This window comes from Phytophthora ramorum, assembly GCF_020800215.1.
Source record: "Phytophthora ramorum isolate Pr-102 chromosome Unknown Phyram_PR-102_s0001, whole genome shotgun sequence".
NCBI lineage: Eukaryota > Oomycota > Peronosporomycetes > Peronosporales > Peronosporaceae > Phytophthora > Phytophthora ramorum.
In genome coordinates this window covers 3,950,016-3,976,281 of record NW_027150647.1, presented here as the reverse complement: position 1 = coordinate 3,976,281, position 26,266 = coordinate 3,950,016, and the positions used below count along the sequence as shown (strand labels likewise).

The following is a 26,266-nucleotide window of genomic DNA, read 5'->3' as shown; positions in this document are numbered from 1 at the left end:
CACGCACGGCGTACATGTAGAAGGTAGTAAAGCAAGACGAGAACTCGTGGAAATAAAAGCGAAAACAAACGCATGCCTTCGAATCCATTCACTTCGCTACTTTCCGATCATATCTAGCGCCTGCTTGCTCTTGAGGGTTTGCACTTGTGAGAGGTGCACGAGCCGCAGTTTTGACAGCTCCTTCTGAATACCGGAGAGCGCCGTCGGATTCACAAGCCGGCACTCGGCGTAGCGCTGTTGCAGCACCTGAATTTCCCGATATTGTTGCTGCATGAGACGGTGGAGCTGGAAGGAATGCTCCATCTTAACTTGCTCTGCTGATCTGGACCCTCGGGGTGCTTGAGCGCTGCCATTTTGAGGAGTCCGATTCATTTGGTTGGGGGCAAGTCGACCTCCTGCAGCAGCCAACTGTGCCTGAATCTGCTGCATTTGCTGAGTGGTTTGTGCCTGTTGCTGCGTCGTTGGACGGGCAACAAGGGTCAGTGCATTAAACGGAACCTGGAATAGTGCCTCGTGTTCGTCAATGTAGACGGAGAAAAGCTCTTGTCCATAGATCTGTGGAGCCGCAACAATCCGCCCCGACTTGCCTGCCAGATTCCGAGCTCCACACGCAACCAAGTCAGCTGTATTCTGCAAAGGAGTGTGATAATTAGCACCCAAGACCAACACAACCGCCATCGGCAATACCTCATAACGTACCCGGATGAGCACCGTCGTCCCCACCACAAAGTCTGCTCGTTTCGGCATCTGCTGCGCGTTCTTCATCTGCTGCTGGTGCAGTTGAATCTGCGCTGCAGTCATCCGACCAGGTACACTCGCTGCCACCGACGACGTCACAGTGGGCGCCGTTAGCGTCGTGGACGGGATCACGGACGATGCCGCCGCAATCTTGGGCTTGACTGTAACTGGCTGCGATCTCGGCAGCATGGCCTGCAGGGACAGCACCGCTGCTGGATTGAACGTGGGCGTGGGGATCGTAGCCGGCCGTGAGACGTACATCATGTTGGTAGCTGACGGTTTGACGCTGCCACCGAGCGCTGTGCGCTTCTTGCGGCTCAGTACAGCTTCGTAGCCCTTGTAGGCCACCTTGGCCCTGCGCTTGAGGTTGTACGTCCTGTAAAATGTAGCTATGTTAGACGCGGCCAATTGGTAGCTGGAGATGTGGCGGCGCACCGGAGCTTGGTGAGGTCCTCGTTGGCGCGCACCACGTCCGCCACATGGCCGAAGTACTGCGCCGCATTCTTAGGCTCCGCGGCGGCAGTGCGGCGCGTCACGAGGCCCTGCAGTTGGCGCTGAGACGCACTCGTCCCTGGCGCGGTCAACATCGCAGAAAAGGCTAAATATGTGAAAACTAAATTCGCACTTTGTATGTCGATTCACGGTACACGCGTCTTGATTGTGATCTTCTGAATCGCCTTTGAAGTGAGCTGCCGACCTCTCCTCCTCTCTCTTCGTCTCTCAAGCTACAGACCAGAATGAGCGACGGTACCAAGCTGATCGCCGTGATCGGAGACGAAGATACCGTCACGGGCTTCATCCTCGCGGGCGTCGGCCACCGGACGGCCGAGGGGACCAACTTCCTCGTCGTGAAGCCCAGTACGTCCGACGGTTCTTGAAAGGATTTATACTCTAGATTGCACTAACAGATATTCTGACTGTACTGTAGACACGCCAATCTCCGCTATTGAAGCCAGCTTCCGGTCGCTCTCAAACCGAGACGACGTCGCCATCATCCTCATCAACCAGCACGTACGACAGAGTCTCTCGTTGCAGTATCCGAGAGCTGCTACCAAAGTCTTATTAAAACTTGTATTTGCACCTGGCTGGGCAGGTCGCGGACGAGATCCGTCATCTGCTCAACACGTACGAGAAGACCATCCCCACTGTGCTGGAGATCCCGAGCAAGGACTTGCCCTACGACCCTTCCAAGGACTACATCATGAAGCGCGTCAACCTCATGCTGGGCGAGTCTTGAGCTGGTTTGATCTCTCCACGCCTCAATGCGTGAGCTGTAGAACTGCAAGAAGGTAGCGAGTTGTTTTTACAGAAGTGACTATTTCCAGTTTGACTGTTTGTGGCTAAATCATTCTTCAATTTGCGAAGTCCTACTGTAACCGTGTTTAAGAGACGAAGAAGCTCGACTGCGTCCTCGTGTTTGTGGTTGTCACTGCCGCTCCTACTTGCGCTGTGAACGTCAGCACTGTCGAGCCATCAGCCCCAGGCAAATCCAGCGACGATTGCTTTTTGCGTGCACGGACGTGTATCAACCCTCGGCATTCAACTCGAACTGGGACGCGTACGAGACACCAGTTCCTCCGCCAAGAAGCAGCGGGTGCACGAAAACGTGACGAAGGGCTCGCGCGCCACTGCAAGGAGTTCTTGCTCGCTTGTGCCAACGAAATTCACGAGCTTGAAGACGAGCACCGATGATCTTCGACTACGCCGAAGACACGACGTCGTCCTTGAACTTCGCGCAGCCTTCCGGGTCGCTGCCAGACAAAATGTGCAAACATTGAGGCGCAGAAAACGTCGATCACGCGCCGAATCCTCTGATGCCTCCGCTGGAAGTGATGACAGCTCCGATGGCGATAGGCGGGCCGACCAGGGCTCCCAGTTCTCTGAAGTACTTCACCGTGCTGAGTTCATGAGCGAAGTTGGAGACAATTCCGATGACGGCGAGGAAGAGCTTGTGGGCAGCACCATGTTGATCCGGGATCACATTGTCTGCCGTCAAGGCGAGGGAAGACACGGATCAGCTGTGTAAGCGACAGCTCCAACTCAATCAACCTCCGCACGGACAGCAAATCCTTCAATCTGGCCGAGGACGGAGGCGAGCATTACGTAGTGTTGCACCCAAGGTTTTCCCGCGCCGCCCTGAAGAATTTCCCCGGGAAGGGCATCCGCATTAGCCACGCCGTGCAGCCGCCCGACCGCATGGCCGTCTCATCCGAGTCCGCGGAGGCATGTACTACATCGCATTCTCTACGCACGAGGAGCTACCGCAGAGCGGCACCAAGGACGACGGCGCCGTGGACCCCTGCGTCAGGAAGCTTGGCACTGTGATGAACACCGATGGCACCACGTCCAGCGTGACGGACCAGGGAGGGATACAGCAAGCGCCGCTTCGACGCCATGGACGCTCTTAAGTCACGCCTGTCGAAGCTGGCCAACGAGGCCAGGGCTGAGGCCCGGAAGCGCCACCCCGCCAAAATCCACACGGCGCAGAAGCTGGCCACCAAGAAGGCGGCCACGGAAGTGGGTATCAAGATTGCCAGGTCGGCAAAGCAGCGGGAGCGCGCTCGACTACGTCGCGAGATCTGTGCCGTCAACACAAAGATCACAAATGCGACGACGGACTTCCACCAGAAGCTCACGAGCGTGCTAGCAGCGAAGTTCAAGACGCTACTGCTACCGTCGTTCCAGACGTCTGATATGGTCCGCAGCTACGAGGAGGAGATGAAAGCGGGCGGCACCCCGCTGGCCTCAGCCCAACCCTACATCGATCGCAGAGGTAGGAAGCGCCGCATCCGCAGCTCCACGACGCGTGCCATGCTTTCCCAGCAGCACTTCAGCTTCGAGATGCTGCTCGAGTACAAGATGAAGCGGGCCGGCGGATGGCTCATCACGCGCGAAGAGGAGTACACCTCCAAGACGTGCTCCAACTGCGGCAAGATCAAGGAGAACTAGGGCGACACAAGTGCGCGTTCTGCGCGCGGTCATGGACCGAGAACTCAACGGAGCCAAGAACATCTTTGTCAAGAACGTCGAGATGCTCTTTTAACCTCGTCGAGCCCAAGCGGTGTTGCCTTCATCGCGGATACCTGTCCTTGTGGGCGCTATATGACCAAGAGACGAGATCTCCTTAGGCGACGTAGCTTGCAAACCAATAGATGCACTATTACACGGCGGTGGCCTCTCTTCTCTCCTATCTCTCCATGGCTTCAGCCTCTTCTTTCCAGGGGACAGACAATCCGCCGCACGACAGCAGGAGCGCCTTGAAGCGACGTACAGGGCAGTAGCTTACTTCTGCTTCTGCAGTGTGGCTGACAGCCAGTCCAAACCCTCGTACAACCCGTCGCCCGTCGTCGCGCAACACGCCTGGATGAACCACTGGCGGTGGCGCAGGCCGTGCAGGCCCAGCTTGTCCGTCATCTCCGCAGCGCTCATGGCGTTCGGCAGATCCTGCTTGTTGGCGAACACCAGCAGCACAGAGTCCCGCAGCTCGTCCTCGTTCAGCATGCGGTGCAGCTTCGTCGCGAGCCGCGTCCACACGGTCGCGATCGTTCGAGTCCACGACGAAGATCAGACCCTGTGTGTTCTGGTAGTAGTGGCGCCAGAGCGGGCGAATCTTGTCCTGACCACCGACGTCCCACACCGTGAAGCTAATGTTCTTGTACTCCACCGTCTCCACGTTGAAACCTGTTGACAAGGGCACCACGTAGTTAGCAAAAGACTGGCACAGAGATACAGGGGATGACACAAGAGAGAGATCCTGGCGCCGTCGACCTTTCCTCCCGCATCCTTCTCCTTGCGGAGGGAAGATTCAGGAGCTAAGGGTTCGAAGGTTGAAGGCGTAGTGGTCTCTCTTGTGGCACCTTAGAGGCTGAAGCAGCGGCTGTAAGACGTACCGATGGTGGGGATGGTGGTGACCACCTCGCCCAGCTTGAGCTTGTACAGGATGGTGGTTTTACCGGCGGCGTCGAGTCCGACCATGAGGATACGCATCTCCTTCTTGCCGAAGAGGCGTTCAAACACGCGCGAGAAGGCCATACCCATGGTTGCTGCTTGTTGTCGCCTACGCTCGCTCTTGCTTCGTTACGACCGTCTACCGCCCTTGATAAAGCGCCGGGAATTCTCAAAGTGACCTTGGAAGGCCCTGCGAAGAATCGCCCCCCTTTTCTTTGCCCCAGATTCCACCCGGTCGAAAACCTGTAAAATGCTATATGAATGAAATAATTGTGAAATGGAGGTTTATCGGAACAAGCGAGCACGAGACTGCTGGACTTTGGTACTGTTCACACTTCGAGAAGACCACGCCCAAACGGTGATCGACGCGTGCTTTTGTTGATTCAATGCAAGCATTCGATGAGACAGCGAGTGGTGTAGTACTGTACATGGAGAAGGAGCCATGACCACCAAACTTTGAGCCTCTCGCCGGGGCCCAATGTATTACTGAGCGCCTGATGATATGGGTAGTCGGCGAATTCTCGATGCAACGTCAAGTTTGAGTGAGGTTCATGCACAATGCATTTCCCAGCCGGATGCATCACGATAACGGCAGTGAATCCCATTCCGATGGCTGCCCGTAGCGAAAGGGCCGGAATCAACTCAACCAAGACTGCTCAATCAGTACATTTTTAGTAGCGACAGCCAGACGGCATGGCTACTCCTGCAAGTTTGGTGTGCACATTCAGCTAAATCAAATGGTCGTACATGTTGGAGCCTGCATTAACAGGTGCCAAGGTCACTAACTAATTTGCTGCTCTGATAGCTCTGTAGCCCCGCCTCATGTACAGACAATACTTCCTACTACCGCTTGTAAATTTTCATCAGTGTTGAGATCCTGTTTGTACTATCAGGTTGTCGAGGTATCAGGTTGTCGGGCGAAACCCGTGGGTTGCTCTATCTAGGCCCACCAGCCACCCGAACCAGATGGCTGCGGCATGCCGCGTGGAAGATGTCACGCTGACCTGGTTTGGCGGCATTGGCCACCTTGGTGACGAAGCTATTCACAGACCCTGTGCGGTGGCGGACGCTAGTTGGTGGACTTAACCCCTTTCCTACGTAGTTTTGTGGTAAGGCCAAAGTGACGGCGGTCTTTGCAACTTCAAACTCCGGCCAGGTGGATGCAGTCTCAAGGCAAAAAAGTAGCCAAGAAGAACAGAAAGCCCATGTGCCCTAGTGGCTCCTGACGTGGAAGCCTGCAACAACGGCCTGCATACTGGCAGTAACGGACGCAATATGGTCCTTCCCATCGGTGGCGGAGCGAAAGGCAATCAATGAAACAGAGCGGTGACGTGTACAATCGCACGCAAACACGGGCTGCCTGCTGGCTGGATTAGGGAGCAACACAAGACGCATACGGGTGCTAGTACATCAAGGTGGAAAATGCAAAATTATAGCAGCGCCAACTACCCATGATATATAGTCGTCTATATCCTCTCCCAACTACCGCTCGATGCACTGGGTATGTCGAGCGCAAGCTGTTTACTTTGCTTTCTGCAGTGTGGCTGACAGCCAGTCCAAACCCTCGTACAACCCGTCGCCCGTCGTCGCGCAACACGCCTGGATGAACCACTGGCGGTGGCGCAGGCCGTGCAGGCCCAGCTTGTCCGTCATCTCCGCAGCGCTCATGGCGTTCGGCAGATCCTGCTTGTTGGCGAACACCAGCAGCACAGAGTCCCGCAGCTCGTCCTCGTTCAGCATGCGGTGCAGCTCGTCGCGAGCCGCGTCCACACGGTCGCGATCGTTCGAGTCCACGACGAAGATCAGACCCTGTGTGTTCTGGTAGTAGTGGCGCCAGAGCGGGCGAATCTTGTCCTGACCACCGACGTCCCACACCGTGAAGCTAATGTTCTTGTACTCCACCGTCTCCACGTTGAAACCTGTTGACAAGGGCACCACGTAGTTAGCAAAAGGCTGGCACAGAGATACAGGGGATGACACAAGAGAGAGATCCTGGCGCCGTCGACTTTTCCTCCCGCATCCTTCTCCTTGCGGAGGGAAGATTCAGGAGCTAAGGGTTCGAAGGTTGAAGGCGTGTGGTCTCTCTTGTGGCACCTTAGAGGCTGAAGCAGCGGCTGTAAGACGTACCGATGGTGGGGATGGTGGTGACCACCTCGCCCAGCTTGAGCTTGTACAGGATGGTGGTTTTACCGGCGGCGTCGAGTCCGACCATGAGGATACGCATCTCCTTCTTGCCGAAGAGGCGTTCAAACACGCGCGAGAAGGCCATACCCATGGTTGCTGCTTGTCGTTCCTGCTTTTGCTCTCTCTGCTTCTCTTCCGGGCGCGATTCGCAAAATGAGCTGAGGGAGAAACCTCCCGAGGGGGAGGCGATCAAACGACCGGCGCCGATCTCGTTAAAAATAGACCCAAGAATTAGCGAAACACCGGCCAATCAGACGCTGCCACCAAAGATAAAGCGATATACAGTCATTCGACTAAATATAATGATACTGATTTGTATACAATATTCAGATACAATCGAATGATGGAGGTTTTGAAATCACCAAAATGCATTGCATTTAAATTGCTACTACATATATATTAGCAGGCTATCTAGTTTAAGGACCATCTAATCTTTAGCCCTCCTTTTACGGTCCAAAATAGCTCGCCGCCAACCACCATCGCATTGCCGCACGCCGTGCACTCGCCTGGTACGTTGCGCCGCCCTGCGCGATCCCCACTTCTCTATGCTGACTGTCATGTACTGTGTGCGTGTGCTCTTGTCTGCAGTTCGGTAGCAACAAGTATCTCGGTCGCAACCAATCGCACACGCCCTTGCTCTCCTTCGTCGCCGCCCCTGCAGTCCCCCGTACTGCTCCTCTCTGCCCTCCTTCCTCTTGTCTGTACGCCTCGCTCCCCATGGATGGCGCAGGTCCTGGCATGAAGCGCCAATTGGATGACCGCGACGACTTCGACTCGTCCAAGCGCCAGCGCAGCGCGCAGCAAGCGTCGCGGGTAACTAACTTCACTTGCTGGACTTGGGCCCTCTTCTCTCTTCTACGACCTCACTGTTTCTGCTCTTTATGCCCTGCCCTCCCTTCGCGTAGGTTGTCTTTGTCTGCGGATTGCCCGCCGACTGCCTCGAGAGCGAACTGCTGGCGCTCTGCTGTCCGTTCGCGGTGGTGGAGAAGAGCCTCATGATCCCGCAAAAACGCCAAGCGTTCGTGCAACTGCCCGATGCCACGTCGGCTGCCAACCTCGTCACCTTCTACCAGACGCGCGACGCCCTTATCCGAGGAAAGAAGATCTTCTTCGAGTTTAGCAACCGAAACGAAATCACAGTGCGCCCGGAGCACGATGCGCCTCCCTACCAGCAGCAGCAGCAGCAGCAATATGGGCAACAGCCACCACCAAGAGCTGCGCCGTATCAGCAACCTCCCATGCAATATGCGCCGCGACAAGATACGCCCCCATTCCGAGCCGACGGCGGAGGTAGGATGCTGTTTTGCCCTTGTGTAATTTGACTGGCGAACTGATGGTGTGGTTGGTGGCTTCTTGTATGAAGGACAAGTCGGCTTGATACCCCACGAAGGTGGCCGTCGTGGTATTGGTCCGCCCAACCAAATTCTTATGGTTTCTGTGTCCAAGATCGAGTATGATGTCACTGTAGACGTCCTCCAACAGGTGCGATCAAGGCATTGCATTAATGTGATGATGATGTACGAAAGTCCTTACAATATTCGTTGAGACTGCAGGTTTTCCAGAAATTTGGTAACGTGCAGAAAATTGTGACGTTCTGGAAGGACAATGAATTCAAGGCGCTCGTACAAATGGAATCAGTAGACCAGGCCCAAGCAGCACAAGCTGCGCTGGATGGGCGTGATATTTACACGGGCTGCAACCAGCTTAGTATTGTGTTTTCGCGCCACCCTGAGCTTCGTGTACGTTACAATGACGATCGATCGCGCGATTACACCAACCCCAACCTGCCTCCTGGCCCTGGTCGCGGTAGTGACGGTCATAGTGAAAGCGATCCGGTGAATCCTCCTATTTCTGACCGACGAGATGAATCCCGAGACGGTGGATACAACAACCCACCCGCACGTCGGGACGACCTCGGTTACCGCGGGCCCCACGCCAATACTCCTGGCGTTAACCGGGGAGATCAATACGTTCCAGATGTGCGTGATAGTCGCGGACCTCCATCGCGATTTGATGAGGGCCCTCCGAACATGGATAGATCTCGTGATGCCCGCGGCGGGCGTGATCTGCCTCCGCATTCAACTGGCCGTGCCATTCGAGGCGACACCCGTCCATCTCCTGCTTTAATTTGTAGCAATATTGACCGTGAATTGGTGGTAAGTCCAGGAATGGGTATAGGTAACCTTGCCATTATTGCAACTGACTGATATTGCTCCAATCTGTATGACAGAGCCCGCACCGCCTGTTCACGCTGTTTTGCTGCTTTGGCGATGTCCTACGCATCAAGATCATGTTTCGAAAGCGGGATACGGCGCTGATCCAGTTCGTCGACGACGTTCACGTAAGTTTCCGAAGCTGCTGTGTTTCATGCATTGGTTCGTCAGGACTCACATTGTGCAATGTTGTGACTGTTAACTGTACATCACTCTCGACTGTGGCTCGACATTTAGTCGACGTCCGCATTGGATCACTTAGACGGTGTCTACGTCTTTGGCAAGAAACTACGCGTGGACTACTCGAAGCACACGAGCGTGTCGATGCCGCACGCAGACGCGGATCGCTTTGAGATCGAAAATACGCTCGATTTCTCGGGGTCACCACTTCACCGCTACCGTCGCCGCAGCCCGCAAGAAGCGGTCTCTCCCTGTCCGCTCCTTCACATCTCAGGCATTCCGATGGAGCTGCAGCGCAACGAAAACGCTCTTGCGGGTCTTTTCGCGCAGTACGGCTTCGTCAAGAATTTTCACTACTTGCAGAACAACCCCAAGATGGCGCTGATTGAGATGGGCTGCATGGATGAGGCTATCATGGCACTTATTCGGCTTGACAACATGGCCTACCCGGACTCGCACATGCGCGTATCCTTTTCCAAAGCGTACCAGTTTTCTGCCGGTGGTGACGTCGGTCCTGGTCCTGGTCCTGGTCTTGGCCCTAGTCCTATGTCCGGCCCTGGTGCTGATTCAGGTGGCTGGAACCCACCGATGCAGTCGCGCCCGAGAGATCGTAGCCGCGATCGCGGTAGTCGCAATCGAGAAAGAGGTCCACCTCCAGGAGGTGATCGAGACCGCTCGTTCCGAGACCGTGGCCCGCCACCACAGCGAGGTCGTGACTACCAAACGCGTGATAACAATCGCCGCCCTCCCCCGCGATACTGATTGTACTTGCTTTTCTGAGCCCTTGAGAGCCTCTCAGCAACCTCTGGTGTTTGGATGCCGTCTTCACGTCTCCTCAAGTGCAATCTGCCCTCGACATCTTGGCCTTCACTGAAAGGCTCGAACTAGCTGCTTAACACTGCTTTGCTGCTTTCGTTGTCCTGGTAAACAAACACGAATGCTGCCCTTGGCACAATTTTGCTGCGTACGATCTTGATTTTCACTGGCACAATAAGTTGAAAACTATGGTTGGCCCCATCGCTATTATCAAAGTTTGTGAATCGGACAGGATTTACAAGTCCACCGCGCCACTTACATCTGCCACTACTGTTGGAATGGATGGTGCCCGATGTAAATCCTCCGCAGAATGGCCGGGACTGTCGTTCTGTCCACTGTGGGCTGCACCGGACCCGCCAATATGACAGACCTCGGCATTCCCCAAGCGTGATGCTTCTGATACAGCAACAGATACTGCTGCAGTAGCGTGCAGCTTGCGCTTTTTCTTCTTCTCCACGCGCTGGATCATTTCCTTGTCCATGTGAAGCACATTCCAGCAGATTTTTTGGTGCTCCTCGCCGGGGTACTTGCGCGGTCGGATGCACACAGACCGTTGGCAGCAGGAGCAGTAGTAGGCGGTGTTGCAGCGGAGCCCACGGAAGTAGCACACGGAGCAGCGGCCGTATCGCTTATCGCGGCCACAGCTGCCATACATGACGGGGAATCCATCGGAGTCGATTTCGCGCTGCCCTAAAATCGCTACCGCTCCAGCTAGTCCACCAGCGTTCTTCCCCAAAGGGTCGGTGTGTGCCATTCCTTCCTGCTGCTGCGATTGATTGTGTGCATTGTGCGGATTCTTGGCGGCCGCCTGCAAGTCACGTAAATGATGCCCTTCAAACATCCACAGAGCATTCATCGGGTCCTTCACCCCATTCAGTGCCGAGTGCTCTTCATCTGCGTCAGTCAGCACGTCCATGCCTGGCGTCGTTGCCACTGGCATAACGGCAGTGGAGGACGAGGTCATTGTCACTGGAGCTGGCGTCGTTGGCAGCATCTCACCCAGCATCGGCGGAGCTGGAGATGAAGTTACTGCTTGCGGGGTCGACAATAAAGCAGCAGATAAACTCAATTCAGTGGCTGCGACCACCGCTTCGACGTCTCGAGCCGCCTGCTGTCCTGCTTCTAAAGTGCAGAATGAAAAGTGTCAACTGGTGAACTGTTGGGCCACGTCTGCAGCGGCGTCTGACCTTCGTAGTACCGCAGTTTGGCCAGATGAAACATCTTCTCCATGCGCTGCGGGTCCAGTTTGTACGCCTGCGACCAGGAAGACGTCGATTTTTAGGAGACAACGCGGCAGCGAGAGAAAGGATAAAAGACTCACGCTCTCGACGAGCTTGGAGAGCTCCTCGTCGTCCATGCTCTTGAGGAACTTGCCCAGCGACGCCCCTGCCCCCATGGTTTACGTGGTGCCAAAAGCTTCCTGAATGGAACCTACAGATTTCTGTGATTGGTGAACTGTCTGGAATTTATATTCTACACGCGAGTTTATTTATAGGAAAGTTCTTACATTTCTACTGCGATTATTGCCATAACGTTAGGGAATTTCTTCCTAGCGCACGGAGTGGGGTGACGCTGCCCGCCGGAACGGTCACCTCCGCTTTCAAGCCGCAGGCTATCTCGCCTCGTGGCGCTCTATGGCCGCAGTGGGTTGACAACCTGCGGACTTGAGCCGTGTCGAGTCAAATAGGATGTGAAGGTGAAGGTGGACCGGCTGGGGCCGTTCGTGGTGTCGCGCGTCGCCGATTTGTGCGAGCTGGCGTCAGCGTGCGCAAGGCGCTGGCTTCAGTCCGAAAGCAATAGTCCGACCGTTGGCGCAGTAATTAACGACCAAGCGCGCCGTGCCCCTACGGCTGGCGTCTCGGTATTCGCCAGCGATATAAAAAACGAGAGATACACACGCGCTATCGGCGGCCGACACCTCGTTCCGTCTGCCGATATCCACCAGGCCCGGGGTTGTACCCAGCACGACAACGTGCAGAAATCAATTGGAGAGGCGAGAAGGACATACTGTATGCCCAGCAGCGTAGGGGTCGTGGGCGCGTGCAAGACGAGCTTCGTGCTCGCGCTCGGGGCCAAGGAGGCCGTCGCCTCCGTGACAAACGCGTACCTATGGCCGCGGCCCGGCGGAAACGGGCGCAAAACGATGGTGCACATCTTGCGCGGTCGAGAGGAGGTCCCGGACGACGACGACGACGGCGTCTTCGTGCTGCTCTTTGACCTCACGCGGCGCGAGTCGCTGGCTGCAGTCATTGCACAATGGGCCCACTTGTCGGACGCTCCTGGCAGGCGGTTGCTGCTTGTGGGCACGCATGCGGATTGCACGAGCCAGCGCGAAGTCTCCGCGGCGGAGGTGCGCGAGATTTCAGGCGAGTTTCACGCCTACGAGGAGGTCTGCTGCCATTCTGGGGACGAAGGCATTCTCCGTGTACAGCTTCTGCTGGCGCAGTGGACGAGCGCCGGACCGGACGTGATGGCGAGCGATATCCCACTAGCACGAGCCTCAATCTGCGGATACCCGAGACCTGTTGTGACAATGATGTCCAGCACGTCACACAGTTTGCCGGCGTCACCGGCAGGTCAGCAGAGACCTCGGATGCGTGCAGATGTATGGCTATACGACCCAGCAGAGCAAGCGTCTTCGAGCGCCGTGACGACGTCGGTGGGCGGTGACGTGAAGCTCCGAACGATTTCCAAGGCGATCTACGACATTCGCGGGGCGGTTGCGGAAAAAAGCAGGTCGTTGGCGAAATACCGTGATCGGCAAATGAGCCACTGGCTTACGCGCAGCCGGTACTTTGGCCCAACGGAGAGCAGTCGGCACAAGCGGTGGCAGGAGGAGCAAAAGAAGCGCCAGCAGCAGCAGCAACAACAGACTCATGGGCACCACCGCTATCATGCTGGCCACCTTCGATGCCAGTCAAGTGCCCTTGATGGTTTGCAACAGCAACGCGTGCGAAGCGTAAGCCACCCTGAAAAGGTCCAACCACCGAGCAGAAAGCCCACCACGCGACACAACACTGCACATTTGTCCAGCTCCAGCTCGAGCGAAAATGAGGAGAGCCCTGGGACTCCGTTGGAGCGGAAATCCTTCATGCAACCTACAGAATTGGTCAAGCAACGACAGCGACAGCTGGAGGCAGATGCTGTACGACAACACAGGAAGCAGGTTGCTCAACGCGCAATGCGGATGCAGAGGCGCGCAGCCTCTAACGACCTGTACGAGCGAAGCACAGCGTCAGCAGCGGCATTTGAGTCGTATTTGAATTGCTACGATGAGATGGACATGCCTCCGCAGCTACAGCCTGTCTCTCCGTCGCTGGATGGACGAACTCCATCGTCGATAGCATCGCCGGCATCTTCAGTGGCATCCTCAACTGGTAGTCGGCGACAAAAGAGTAGTGTTGGCGGTGAACACTACCAAACTTTCGATGAAGATGCTTTCGCGTCGACAGAAGCGCATTGCTCGTTAGAGTTGTTGTCAGCTGGAGCTGAGCAAGTGGGTTGTTTGCCAACACCGTTGCCGACTACACACCTTCAGTCTCCTGTCCCGCCGATGATGAGCCCATCCCCTCCGTCCTCGGTTCGAAGTAACTACAGCAGCAGCTCTCTTAACAGCGCCGAAGAAGCCCTACTATCCGACACTGTGCTGACGCTGGCAACCCCAGACAAGCCTAATGCAGACTCCAAGACTCCACAGCCGTCCTCGGTTCGAAGCCATCACAGCAGCAGCTCTCTCGACTGCGCCGAGGAGGCCTTGCTGTCCAACACCGTACTGAAGCTACCAACTCCAGACAAGCCTAGCGCAGAGCCCAAGTCTTCACAGCCGTCGCCAGCTTCGGCTACGGATAATGCTGTCGCCAAACACACGCAGCCTGCTACCAGTCACCCTGAAAACCCGATCGTCAGCCGAACCAACACGATGTGCAGCAGCAGTTCCGAGAACTTCGACTGCAGCGACATCGACGACATGCTCGAGTACTTCGAAGGCGTGACGCTGCCTATCTAATCGTGCCAACTACTAATTTGAAAATCAACAACTTCACTTCAACTTGCCTAATGTATGCTACTTCACAGGTTCAAAATGCCATACAGTAGGTTTTCAATCGTCCACGCATTTCCGACGAAAATGCTAAGCCGATTATCCGCATTGCGCGGCCGCACGGCTGCAGGTGCTCGACGGTTTGCGAGTATTTCAGATGCAGCTGGCGCTGGGGAAGACAAGGTCGGCGTATACGAGCTGGACACCATCTATGCGCTGTCCTCTGCGCCTGGGAAAGCGGGTGTGGCAGTCATCCGAATCTCCGGTGATCAAGCCGATTCGTGTCTGCAGCAGCTCAGCAGCTCCACGGCGCTGCCAGAGCCTCGGATGTGAGTGCAATTTAGTGCAAATAGGGGGGTATTATTCTGGTCCTGACTGTGGTGTGCACGATATGATGGGACAGAGCTGCGTTAAAGAAACTCTACCACCCCAAAACCAAGGAGCATCTGGACGACGCATTGGTGCTGAGGTTTCCACACCCGAAGAGGTGACAATGATGATTGCAACCTGGTTGTTTAGTGGGAGCAGTGGGGACTGATGCGGGGATTAATGTATTGGATAGTTTTACGGGGGAAGACATTGTGGAGCTCCATACGCACGGAAGCATTGCGGTGGTGTCTGGGGTTTTGGAAGCGCTCAGTCATGTACCGGTGAGGTTGCAACGTGCAATGTGGAGATATGTGGCGGACTGTTGAAAGTTTGTGCTGATTGTATTGTTTAGCATTGCCGTGCTGCAGAAGCGGGTGAGTTTACGGAGCGCGCGTTTGACAACAACAAAATCGATTTGGTGCAAGTGGAAGGGCTGGCGGACCTGCTGAGTGCTGAGACCGAAGCGCAACGTGGACAAGCACTTCGGCAGCTCTCAGGTGATATTGGAGAAATCTACGAAGGCTGGCGTGAAAGCTTGGTGCGTTGTCTGGCCTACACTGAGGCCATGATCGATTTTGGCGACGATGAAGACGATGTTACAGATGCTGCCTATCAGGCCGCCATTGATCGGTGAGTTTGGCGAATTGAACCAGTACTGATAATTCCCCCTAATAACTTCTGTATGATGCTGTTGCTAGCGTCTGTGGGCTTGCAGAGTCTATTCGAAGCCACTTGGCAGACGGGAGGAGAGGAGAAATCTTGCGGAGTGGTGTCCAAGTGGCTATCCTCGGTCCGCCCAACGCTGGTAAGAGCAGTTTGCTGAATGTGCTCGCACGTCGACCTGCAGCCATCGTGTCTTCTATCGCTGGAACGACGCGCGATGTGGTGCAAGTGCCGTTAAACATCGCGGGGTTTCCCGTAATTGTAAGTGACACTGCCGGGTTACGTGAAACCGAGGATATTGTGGAAAAGGAAGGCGTGTTAAGGGCCCAACAGTGTGCCAGTGACGCAGATATATGCGTCGTCATGATGGACATTCAGGTACAGTCTCTCTTGTATCCAAACTTCAGCTGCAAGTTGTTTGAATGACCAACGTTTGTTCTTGCCTAGAATGCTACGCAACTTCATGAGCAGGAGTACCAATCATATCTAAAGGACGGTGGAATTGCTGTCCTTAACAAAAGGGATCAGGTTGATGAAAGTGAAATCACTGGTATACTGGGCACCTTTGACGCGAAGCAGCGCGCTCAGGTACTCGTTACTTCCTGCGCGGAAGGTGATGGAATCGACGTGTTCGTTGAAAAACTTGCGACCGCCGTAAAAGAAAAGTACGTAGCCCTCGAAGATTTCAGAAAGGAAGCCGTGTGTATTCATGCTCGGTTGTTGTGGATTTTCTACAGGTTGGAGGTGTCGGTTGGCGGGTCTGGTAACGGAGCACTTATCACACGAGAACGTCATAGGCAGAATCTCGTCGCGTGCCTAGCATGCTTAGATTGTTTTCTGGCTGATCCGTACCAGAGCGAAATTGCTGCTGAGGACCTTCGCCGAGCCGTCATGGCAATTGGCCGCATCCTCGGACGGATCGACGTCGAAGACGTGCTGGACGTGCTGTTCGCCGACTTTTGTATCGGAAAATAAACGGACATTTATCCTTGAAGAGACGCCAGCTTGGAGTCGACTCCAGTATATTTTTTGTCGCGTCCAGGCGATGATCGAGTTCACGGCGTGGGAAGTCTATGCCTACGAAGGCGGGAACAACATCAATAGTACTTCGGTCGAAGACCGCGGGACAAGTGGAAGTTTGCCCGAGGACCAGAGTTCGGTGCGTGGTGGTAATCGGCTTGATCGAGTTGTACTCGCCGAGCATTTGCCACAAGTAAGCACTGTCTTTTACTCGAGAAACTGTGCCATCACTTTCTTAGCGTTATTCTTGCTGATCATGTAGATTTCTGACAAAGCTCTTACCTTCGAAAGCTACCACATCCATTCCGAAAAGGGGATTTTTGGTGGTAGGGTAAGTGAGATGTATAGCATAATACCCCGTTGCACAGAACACTGACGTTCTTTACTTACTGATAGCATGACGGTGCCATTATGCACTGGCCACTCTCGCAGACTCCAAGCGTGACAATCCCTAGTGTTCGTTATAAAGCTGGTTCTTTTCAGGAAGGCATATCGAGTGGCAAAATTTACTTATGCACTTCGTTCGTAGGTCAACATATCTCGAGGTCATACTGGTGCAGTTCTAACGCTTGACTTCGCACCCGATTTGGGGCCTGAAGGCCTTCTCTTCTCGGGCTCCGCGGATCGGTCCATCAAGATTTGGGATCCGTGGGGCGGTACAGATTCTCCACTGCCTTCCAAAAGTGGCTACGCGTGTGTCCAAACGCTCACCGAGCATAGTGGTAGTGTGATCTGCCTGCGAGTCTTGACGCATCAAAAACATGGTATCGTCAGTTGTAGCTTGGATCGCACCGTGAAAACCTGGTATCCAGCAGAAGGTCGAGCTCTGCTACTTTATCCGTGGTACCTTCCGGCACAGTCGATTTCTCAACCCGGAAGTAGCTGGCCCTCGTCATTATGTGTTAGATCCGGCGCTAATGGCACGCTGTTTGTTGGAGATTCTGCTGGTGGTATTTCGGTGTACATGCATTGTTCTGACAGTGGAAATGAAATGATCTCGGACACCGCGTTAGAGATTATCAATGCCAAGCAACTGAGCGATCAAGTAGACACAAAGTTTCAGTATGGTTTGAAGCGCAAGTTCTCGCATTTTCACGCACTTGGAATTTCAACGCTTCAGATCGTCGCCGATAACTGCTTTGTCGTATCGCTCGGATTCGACGAGAAAGCGCAGATTATCGACGCTATCTCTGGCGCACTCTCATCGACGATTTACAGCTCCACTGCGTCACGCTTCCTATCGTGCTCATGGGACGATCAGGGTCAAATTTTGCTTCTCGGAGATACGGCAGGCTGTGTGCAATTGTGGAATATATTTGAAGATAAACTCATTGGTAAACACGAGATGGTAACGATGATGCCGCTAGCTATCGTTGAAATGCACTCATTTACGCGTACTGGAGCTGGGGATTTTTTTCTTACTGGTTTGGCAAATGGCGTAAAACAGTGGCTTTGCAACCGCAATGTGGGCTATGTTAGTTGCAACGGTCACTCTGAGGCGGTTGTTGCGCTGGCCGTAATCGATAGCGATATCAGTGCTTTTGCTAAAGATGAAGCTGACCTTGCTGAAAAATTGGTGGGTGAAAGACTTTCCCACGGTGTTATTGAATCCACAAAGAGATGCCAGTTCTTTAGTGCTTCATTGGATGGATCGATCCGCTGTTGGGACTCCTACGACATGAAGGTGTCATTCAGGTTCGAAGAGAAGCACTCCGAGATCACTTGCATGGTTGCATCAAAGCAATTCCATAAGATTTTTACCGGGCACGATGGAGGTATTGTCAAAGTCTGGAGCATCCATGCGGGTGAAATGCTAGAGCTACCACTGGAAGGGAATCGGCCCATCACGTGTTTAGCATGTAAGTGGGCTCACAATTCTGCATGTAGGTGCTCGGAATTGTCAATACTAATGATGAATGCTTAGCGGGAACTGTTCGAGATCAGGAAATCCTACTTGCAGGCAGCAATGACGGATATGTTTCTGTGTGGGAGATCAGGGATGATGCGATTTCACGGGCAGTGCCATTCCGGCCGGCACTGCAGTCTGAGAAAAAGGGAGAAGTAACCTCACTCGTATTTTGCAAGGGTAGATTTTTAGCACAAGAGGGCCAGGAGTTTTTTGTAGTTGGATATTTATCGGGCCATATCGTTGTACGTATTGCTGGTGCTGGACTTTGATGCTCTAGGTTTCCTTCTGACGTGTCGTTAATCCCGTGGTACAGATATGGAGTTTTTCCAAGAAAGCTGTGATGTGCTCGTTCAAGGCTCATAGCGACGCTGTGTGCAGCTTGACTATGCATGGCTGTTTCCTGTTCTCAGGATCCGACGATACATTTCTTCGAATGTGGAACATGTTCGATCTGTCGGAAACCTACGAGCTAGGTGATCTGCGTCCTCCATCCTCTCCATCCTCTTCCGGCTCGGGATCGCCCATCGTGTGTCTAGATGTTGTACCATTCCTTGGGTTCGTTCTCAGCGGCGCAGCCGATGGCACATTGATTATCTGGGACTACACTGCGTTCGAGGACGAAAACGCATTCGATGCGTACGGCAAAATCGTGTTTCGTGCCAAGTACGTGAGCAATTTAACCTAGCATTGCTCATAGTGTCTAACTTTCCGCTGTTTTGTGCGAGCAGGGTGGATGGCCATGTAAAGTGTCTCCAGTGCCAAGCCCGCTTGTGTAGTGGTTGGTAAAATGCGAACTGAGATTGATCCTGGCTTTACAAACTAGACATGTAGCGCCCTGGAGGAGGCCGTAGGAGGCTGAAAGTGTACCTAGGTGCTTTCTGAGCGAAGACTGACTGAACCCGCGATCCTTGCGTCACGGAGGGCAGGCGCGGGTGACGACTGGGTGCAAAGAGAGATGTCATTCTCCCCGAATGCCAGGATAACGGTGGAGCCGACTTAACAGGGGAATATACGTCGGATGTTCGTCCGGTATTCCGTGGCCCCCGTGTCCAGGAGGACAGTGCCGTTGTCAAACACGGTCTTAATCACGAATGGGCCCTTGGCAACTGGGTCCGTTTTCTTACGTTCTCGAGCGGGAATACGCAGCATCACAGTGTCGCCTTCACGATAGAAGTGCTGCACGCGTCTGAGGTTTTCTCGGTCATTGTCCTGTAGAATCGCCATGAACCTTTGCTTCGAGAGGTAGTTCCAGTTTGCGAAATGCAAATGGCGGGTTAGCATGTCCTCGCCGAACAGCAACTGCGCTGGAGACGCTCGCAGGATGCTGTGGTAGCTGGCACGAATTGCATACGCGGCGTAGTCGAGTGCCGTCTCGAGCTGGTCATGCAGATCAGGGCGCACGCGCAGGATGTTCATCAATTCCAGGTGCACGCGCTCACAGATAGCGTTTGCCTGAGGATTTTTTGCCGTGATTGGTTTGTCCTTGATCGCCATTGACTTCAGAAGCAACTGGAACTCGTCGCCGGTAAACTCGGGGCCTAGGTCGTGCACGACGCGCTTAGGCCTCGGATAACGACACAGCCAAACTCTTTCAAAGCTGATGGCCGTAGTGGCTGACGTCTTGCCGCGCTGGATTATCACTTCCAGCCAGCGAAATTGTTGCTCGATAGCAGTCAGGCAGTAGAAATCTCCGGAAATTGGCCCCAGCAAGTCAACGTGGACGACGTCAAAGGGACGATCGGTGTTGGAGACAGGAGTCGGTGGAAGATGGCCATAGTTCTGCTTTCCACCATGCAGCTTCGCACGTTTGCAATCGTTGCAAGCTTTATCGAAATCGGTCACATCCTTCTCCATACCCGGCCACCAGAAAACGCTCATCGTGTGGTACTGCTTGTCTGCACCCGGGTGAAGTAGATAGGAGTGATACATCTCCACCAAGTCGGCACGTAGCGACTCGGGCACCATTATTCTGCTTCGGTGATGCAGTAGAACGACGCCGAGAGCGGGGCGCAACGCGTAGTCGGGGTCGGCCTGCTTTTTCTCGAGTTGTTCGATGATACTCTTGCAGGTTGCGTCGCCCAGTTGATGCTTCTTCACGACAGCTCCATCGATAGCAACTTCTTCTTCTTCGACCGCGCAAAGTTCCTCCTCGCTAACTTGCTTCACGAAATCGTAGCGCAGCCGAGAAAATGCATCCGCGCCGATATTCTGCGAACCAGGGATGTACACGACTTCCAATCGGTACTCTTCGAGTAGGAGTTTCCATCGTTTGACCCTCAGCGATGTCTCTCGTGGGAACAACAAATTTTTATGGTCCGTATGAATAACCACAGGAAAACCCAATAGCATCGTGCGATACTCCTTGAGGATCTCGACCACGGACAACAACTCCCATTCCATGGTAGAGTATTTCTTCTGCGTGTCGGTCATGGACCGCGAGAAGCATGCGAGGATCCTCCGGCCTTGCACGATAACACCGCCGATCTGATGTCCGCTTGCATCTGCAAACACGTGAAAGCGGCGGCTGTAATCCGGGAAGGCTAGCCACACGCTCCGAGCCAGCGCTTCCTTGATACTTCTGAAGGCGGCCGAGTCTTCAGGAGTCCAGGTGAACTTACAGGTTTTCGATGTCAGACGATTAAGACGAGCGGTCAATGCTGACTTATTTGGCACCATGTCACGGTAGTATGCGATCATCCCCAAGAATCTGCGCAGCTCGCGCTTGTTGCGAGGTTCGGCGATCTGCTGTATCGCTTCCACCTTCTTCGTTTGCGGCTGAAGCCCTTCGGGAGTGAGTGTGAAGCCGAGGTAGTCCACACGATCGCGCAAAATGTGGCATTTCTTGCCGTTGAGAGTGACGTCAAACTGGCGGAGGCGGTCGAACACAATCCGCAGGTGCTCCAGGTGCTCGACTGGGTTCTCGGAGAAGATCAAGATGTCGTCCAAGTAAACAATCACAAAGTCTAAGTCGCCGAGAATTCTCTCCATGCACGCCTGATACTCGTCCGGCGCAGTCGAAATGCCCATGGGCAACCGCTTAAACTGGAATTTGCCGAACGGGAGGCAAAAAGCGGTCGCTGCTCGGCTCTGTCTCGCCAATCGACGCGCGAAGTAGCCCATATTCGCGTCCAGCGTAGACATGCACTTAGCTTTGCCGAGGCGGAGCAGGATCTCACGAATCTTGGGCACGTAGTAAGGCGACCGACGCAGGAACTTGTTAAGTTCACGGAAATCAACCAAGAGGCGAAGTGATCCGTTGGGCTTCACCAAGAAGAATGCTGGCGCTGCTGCCTCCGAGCCGTAGATCTGCTCGATAACGTCCTCTTCAAGGAGTTTTTGGATCTCACGACGTGCGGCTTCTTCTTGACTGCGAGGAACGCTGTAAGGTCTTGCATGCGAAGGCGTGTAGTCAGCACGTAGAGGAAGCAAATAGTCATCCAGTCTGATCCGGCCAAGTCGTCCACTATACAGATCCACATATTCTTCGAGCAGTTTCAAGTAACAGTGCTCCAAAGCAGCTTCGAGGTGCTGCGGTAACAGATCTTCTGGTGTCGTGGCGCAGTCATCTCCGGCGCACAGCTCGTCGTCTTCATCGAGCATAGCTTCATCATTTACGTTGTCCTGCGCTGCGGGGCCGTGTTCCGTGGTGCGAACGACGAGCTCGCTTCCGTCCCACGTGATGCGGCCGTTCTTGAAGTCGATCACGAGTCCGAGAGCGCTCATTAAATCGCGGCCTATTGTCATATCGTCGGGCAGCGTTGGTAGGACCTCGAACTTATGGATAATCACTGAGTCGCGTTTCAACTGTGGGATCCGGAACCGGACTGTCGTAGCCCCGGTGCTTTTAGTGTTGCCCTTGACCAACTTGAAGGAAACCTGAGAACTTTCAAGTGTTGCCCCTTGCTTCTGCTGCAATAGCTCCATGAACGCGGAACTGACGATGCTGCGCGAGCAGCCACTGTCGAGCAGAGCTCGAAAACGATCCTTGCCAGCTTCCAGCTTGATCATCACGCGCATTGGAGGTGGTGCGCTGGATGGAGACGCGTTCAGTCCCACAAACAAATATTCGTCGTCGCTGGAGCTTCCCTCCGTTTGGCGTTGTACCACTCTTGTCTGTTGGTGCTGTTGAGGAGGCTGAGCTGCACGGGGTCCGCGGCGCTGGTCTGCTTGCTGATGCTCCTCTTGCTGGTTGTCATGGCGCAGAGCTCGGCAGTCAGCCGTGTTGTGGGTCGTCGTCCTATGGAAGGTACAGTACTTGTTGCTGGAGGCGTGACTGTTGTTGTTGCCGTTGCCTCGTCCAGGGTTTCTTCCTCGCTGGTGTTGCTGACGGTTGTTGCTGTTGTTATTGTTGCCGTTGCGATAGCTGGTGCTGCTGTTGTTGTTGTTATTGTTGCGGCGCCCATGGCCGCGGGAGTTGTCATGACGGCTTCCCTTGTCTTGACTGCCAGCGCGATGGAGGCGCTGTTCACCTTGTTCAATCCGCTCGAAGAAGGGCACCAGAGCGGCGACGGTAGTGTAGACTTGACCACTAGCGTCGTACTTGTTCTGCCAATCGTAAGGCAGTCCGCGCTTGTAGAGTCGGCACAGCGCGTCCTCGCACATCGGCGAGTTCTCATTCAGTCGGGCCAGAGTATGCTCCATACGCACGAGTGCGCGGAACCGCTTGCTGTACTCGGCCAGCGACTCGGTGCGCGGCTTGCGGATCTCCCATAACTCCTCTTGTAGTTTTTCACTGTAGTCGACCGGGAGCACTACGATAGAGGCCTTGCGGAGTGCGCGCGTGAACTCCTCGTCCATGCGGACGTCATCGTCTGAGATGGCCGCGTCAGCGAACGCTTCTCGGAGATCGCCTTCCAGTAGGATGGTGGTATTCAGGAATTTATCTTCGGCGTTCCAGTGCTTGAGAGAGGCGAGCTGGTCGAAGTGATAGACCCAGTCTAAGAAGTCCTTTGGGCCACCGTCGATAAACTTCGGCATCTTCTTAGTCACCACTTCTTCTTCGATCCCCTTGTCCTTGTTCGCTGCACGTACGGTGATCGAATACGTGAGGTAGCGCTCCTTGTCGTCCTTGTGCGTGGAGCGGCTCATGGTTGAGGGTTGGCGGCCGACGGGTGAACCAGGTCGATGATGCTGATTTGAAATATTTCAAAGTGCCAAGCCCGCTTGTGTAGTGGTTGGTAAAATGCGAACTGAGATTGATCCTGGCTTTACAAACTAGACATGTAGCGCCCTGGAGGAGGCCGTAGGAGGCTGAAAGTGTACCTAGGTGCTTTCTGAGCGAAGACTGACTGAACCCGCGATCCTTGCGTCACGGAGGGCAGGCGCGGGTGACGACTGGGTGCAAAGAGAGATGTCACCAGTGCTGGCCGGGCCGCAAAGCCATGATCTGCGGTACCGCTGAGGGCAAACTGCTGGTGTTCGACCTCCCACCACAGGTACGTTTTACCCATTTGGCCCACCCCAGCTATAATTCTAACAGATTCCTCGCTCAGTTTTTCGATCTCCCACCAGAACCGACCGAAAGTCTCGTGTAGAGCTGCCAAACAGAAAAGCATATACGTGTACATTTTCATTCGTCTACAACTTCAACTTCACATTAAAGTTGCGCAAGTTCGTGCAACATAAGCGAGCAGAATTTTTGCAAACAAATTTATTGAGCTCAAAATGGGAGACTACTGCATCCGCCATGGCGCCGGCACCAAGACGTTGTACTGTATCCGCCACGGCGAGTCTACGTTCAACGAGTGGCGCAAGAGCAGCCTCTGGAACTTCTCGTGGATGTGGGTGCGCGACCCCATGATCGTCGACGCGCCGCTGAGCGCCAAGGGGAAGAAGCAGGTGAGCAGTCTCCACCACAGGCCATACATCACAATAGCTAACACAATATTTCAGGCAGCTAAACTCCAGGAACTCATCGAAGTCAAGCAATTGGAAGACAAAATTCAACTGGTTTTGTATAATATACGCTGCAGTCACTACAGGCTGTAGTGTACTGACCGAAAATCCTTGCTACTGGTAGATTATCTCAAGTCCGTTGACGCGAGCAATCGAGACCACCATCGGCGCGTTCCCAGACACAAAGATCCCCATCATAGGTGCGACTTTATAGCTAAGAGCCATGTAAGTTAACGATTCTGACGCTGTCATTATTAGTGGAGCCGTCGTGTCGGGAGATGCTGGACACTGCCTGCGATATCGGTCGAGTGCCAGCAGAGCTGGCTGAGCAGTTTTTACCCCTGGTGGATATCGACTTCTCCCAACTGGATCCGTTCTGGTGGCTAGAGATGGAGAAGTTCCCGCGGACAGGACCGGGCAATGCGCCTCCAGCCAATATTGTGGCACCCCAGGCGGCGGATGAAGTGCTGCCACTGCGTGAAACGCAGGAGGAGCTAGATGCGCGGATCCGCGAGTTCATTACAAAGCTGGGGGAGAGACCGGAACAGCATATCGCTGTGGTCGGCCACTCTTCGTATTTCAAGCGCATGCTTGCCATGAACCGCAAGCTCAACAACTGCGAACTGTACGAAACCTCGCTGGGTGACATTCAAGTTCGCTACACGCAGTGATGACCTAACAATGCCACTGCCATGGATGCGATGTGCATAAGCTACTCCATGTGTTTGTCTGAAAATGCAAGAAGCTACACTGTAGTATCCTTTTGTAAGTTGCTATCTACGTTGCTACGAAGTACAATACTTCGAAGTAGCTGTTGTTCTCTGCGCTCCTCATATTGGGAGAGGAAGACGCCAACTCTACGTATTTTCGATGTCTGCAGTACAACTCTCGTCTGCCTCGGGTTCAAACGGTTTAAGCTGTTTTCTTCTTCGATCTACTCAGGCGCATTAACGATGCAACCAGTACTCCACCAAAACCAAAGATCATTGCCGGCATCATGATGACCATGAAGATGGGCTCTCCACCATGGTATTCACGGCTATATATGACGGCCTGCAGTGGAAGCCCGAGGATCATACCGAGCCAAAAGGTAATATTTCCCAGACGCGTGCCGCGTAGTCCGCGGCCGTAGAAGATAATGACCACCTGAACCATCTGCAAGATGAAGAAGTACATCTTGACAGTGCGGAACATGAGGATGAATACACACTCGTGCAGAGCCGCAGACATGAGGAAAGTGAACGCCGTGGCGTTGGTTTTGGAGACATTGTAGGAATCCCGAGTCTCCAGATACACGTGACGCAGCAAGAACTCGTGCACAGGCTTGTTCCACTTGCGTGCAAACTCGTCAAAAGTTGTGCTGTTCCACCAATCCGAGTAAAAGTCACGATCCGCTGAATACGTGACTTCAGCAAACCCATTGCAGATGCACTCGAAGATGATAAACCACGTGAGCAGGTAGCACCCAAGAAACGGGAGCAACAGGCTCACGATAGACAGCACGGGGCTCACCGTTCCAGAATCCTCCAGCCGAGGCATCACATGTGTCGTCACGATGATGTAGAGCATGGAGATCCCCATGATGGCGGACATCGTCTTCTCCGCCAGGTACCCCCAACGAATTCGATCCGTCCGTGGAAACTTGGGCTCGTACACCAGCGACGGGATCAACAGATACATCGTGTAGTCCTTAATATCCGGGGAAGGCGGCTTGTTCTCCGTCCGTGACATCTCCAGCTTGGTTCGAATGTACGAGTGCATCTTCATGATCAGCACAAGGCCTTCAATGAAGGCCGACACCGCGTGAATGAGGTTCCAATCGCGCGACACGATGCAGACAGTCGTGAAGAAGAAGAGCAGACTTTGTAGCGTGTGGTGCACGATGTTGATGAGCAGGCGGTTCGAGAGCTTGTTGGTGCCCGCCATGTACACGGGAATCAACGCCGTGTAGGCGTAGAGAGCTTGGCACACGAACGTAACGAGCACCTCGAGCAAGTGGGTCGAGTAGAACACCGACAGCAGCAGCTTCAAGTCGGCCGCCTCCTTCCTCGTGAGCAAATTGGTGAAGAGCGTCGTGAACACGTAGAGCACGCCGGCCAGCATGGCCAGGTTGTACATCCCGCGGAACTCGGAGCTGTGCACTCCAGAACGAGCATCCGCCGGGTCCAACGGGGACACGACGTCACGGAACTTTTTCATGCGCTTCTTGCTGGCCGTCGGCGAGCGGACGGCGCTCGGGGGCTCAACACGCGGCACCATGTCGCTCGTAGCTCTGTTTGGTATAGCGGGCGA

General features: G+C 54.3%; 11 protein-coding genes across 11 annotated transcripts; 6 read left to right on the top strand and 5 right to left on the bottom strand.

Annotated features, from left to right (window-relative positions):
• Positions 1–96: 96 nt before the first annotated feature.
• On the bottom strand, positions 97–1,325 carry KRP23_972 (uncharacterized protein; the record flags this gene model as incomplete). The annotated part of the gene is made up of 3 exons (XM_067895097.1): positions 97–630; positions 700–1,114; positions 1,174–1,325. The coding sequence occupies 3 exons, from the start codon at positions 1,323–1,325 to the stop codon at positions 97–99; spliced, it is 1,101 nt and encodes a 366-aa protein (XP_067751539.1).
• Positions 1,326–1,475: 150 nt separating this feature from the next.
• KRP23_971 (V-type proton ATPase subunit F) lies at positions 1,476–1,975 on the top strand (the record flags this gene model as incomplete). The annotated part of the gene is made up of 3 exons (XM_067895083.1): positions 1,476–1,596; positions 1,667–1,749; positions 1,832–1,975. 3 exons carry the CDS (start codon positions 1,476–1,478, stop codon positions 1,973–1,975), a joined length of 348 nt encoding a protein of 115 aa, XP_067751538.1.
• Positions 1,976–3,925: 1,950 nt separating this feature from the next.
• KRP23_970 (ADP-ribosylation factor) lies at positions 3,926–4,776 on the bottom strand (the record flags this gene model as incomplete). The annotated part of the gene is made up of 2 exons (XM_067895072.1): positions 3,926–4,419; positions 4,629–4,776. 2 exons carry the CDS (start codon positions 4,774–4,776, stop codon positions 3,926–3,928), a joined length of 642 nt encoding a protein of 213 aa, XP_067751537.1.
• A 1,431-nt stretch (positions 4,777–6,207) lies between these two features.
• Positions 6,208–6,961, bottom strand: KRP23_969 (ADP-ribosylation factor; the record flags this gene model as incomplete). Its single annotated transcript, XM_067895061.1, has 2 exons — positions 6,208–6,605; positions 6,814–6,961. 2 exons carry the CDS (start codon positions 6,959–6,961, stop codon positions 6,208–6,210), a joined length of 546 nt encoding a protein of 181 aa, XP_067751536.1.
• Positions 6,962–7,587: 626 nt separating this feature from the next.
• KRP23_968 (Polypyrimidine tract-binding protein 3) lies at positions 7,588–10,025 on the top strand (the record flags this gene model as incomplete). The annotated part of the gene is made up of 6 exons (XM_067895050.1): positions 7,588–7,683; positions 7,776–8,160; positions 8,234–8,352; positions 8,424–9,026; positions 9,101–9,211; positions 9,321–10,025. The coding sequence occupies 6 exons, from the start codon at positions 7,588–7,590 to the stop codon at positions 10,023–10,025; spliced, it is 2,019 nt and encodes a 672-aa protein (XP_067751535.1).
• A 289-nt stretch (positions 10,026–10,314) lies between these two features.
• On the bottom strand, positions 10,315–11,475 carry KRP23_967 (uncharacterized protein; the record flags this gene model as incomplete). Its single annotated transcript, XM_067895039.1, has 3 exons — positions 10,315–11,201; positions 11,267–11,333; positions 11,401–11,475. 3 exons carry the CDS (start codon positions 11,473–11,475, stop codon positions 10,315–10,317), a joined length of 1,029 nt encoding a protein of 342 aa, XP_067751534.1.
• Positions 11,476–12,090: 615 nt separating this feature from the next.
• Positions 12,091–14,085, top strand: KRP23_966 (uncharacterized protein; the record flags this gene model as incomplete). The annotated part of the gene is made up of 1 exon (XM_067895028.1): positions 12,091–14,085. One exon carries the CDS (start codon positions 12,091–12,093, stop codon positions 14,083–14,085), a length of 1,995 nt encoding a protein of 664 aa, XP_067751533.1.
• Positions 14,086–14,205: 120 nt separating this feature from the next.
• KRP23_965 (tRNA modification GTPase GTPBP3, mitochondrial) lies at positions 14,206–16,125 on the top strand (the record flags this gene model as incomplete). Its single annotated transcript, XM_067895017.1, has 7 exons — positions 14,206–14,447; positions 14,522–14,605; positions 14,681–14,768; positions 14,840–15,117; positions 15,186–15,528; positions 15,598–15,815; positions 15,888–16,125. The coding sequence occupies 7 exons, from the start codon at positions 14,206–14,208 to the stop codon at positions 16,123–16,125; spliced, it is 1,491 nt and encodes a 496-aa protein (XP_067751532.1).
• Positions 16,126–16,195: 70 nt separating this feature from the next.
• On the top strand, positions 16,196–18,764 carry KRP23_964 (Bromodomain and WD repeat-containing protein 1; the record flags this gene model as incomplete). The annotated part of the gene is made up of 6 exons (XM_067895006.1): positions 16,196–16,363; positions 16,433–16,501; positions 16,567–16,626; positions 17,618–18,029; positions 18,095–18,321; positions 18,393–18,764. 6 exons carry the CDS (start codon positions 16,196–16,198, stop codon positions 18,762–18,764), a joined length of 1,308 nt encoding a protein of 435 aa, XP_067751531.1.
• A 4,979-nt stretch (positions 18,765–23,743) lies between these two features.
• Positions 23,744–24,645, top strand: KRP23_963 (Phosphoglycerate mutase-like protein 1; the record flags this gene model as incomplete). Its single annotated transcript, XM_067894994.1, has 4 exons — positions 23,744–23,917; positions 23,972–24,028; positions 24,099–24,174; positions 24,233–24,645. The coding sequence occupies 4 exons, from the start codon at positions 23,744–23,746 to the stop codon at positions 24,643–24,645; spliced, it is 720 nt and encodes a 239-aa protein (XP_067751530.1).
• A 241-nt stretch (positions 24,646–24,886) lies between these two features.
• Positions 24,887–26,233, bottom strand: KRP23_962 (putative sterol O-acyltransferase 1; the record flags this gene model as incomplete). The annotated part of the gene is made up of 1 exon (XM_067894983.1): positions 24,887–26,233. One exon carries the CDS (start codon positions 26,231–26,233, stop codon positions 24,887–24,889), a length of 1,347 nt encoding a protein of 448 aa, XP_067751529.1.
• Positions 26,234–26,266: the final 33 nt, after the last annotated feature.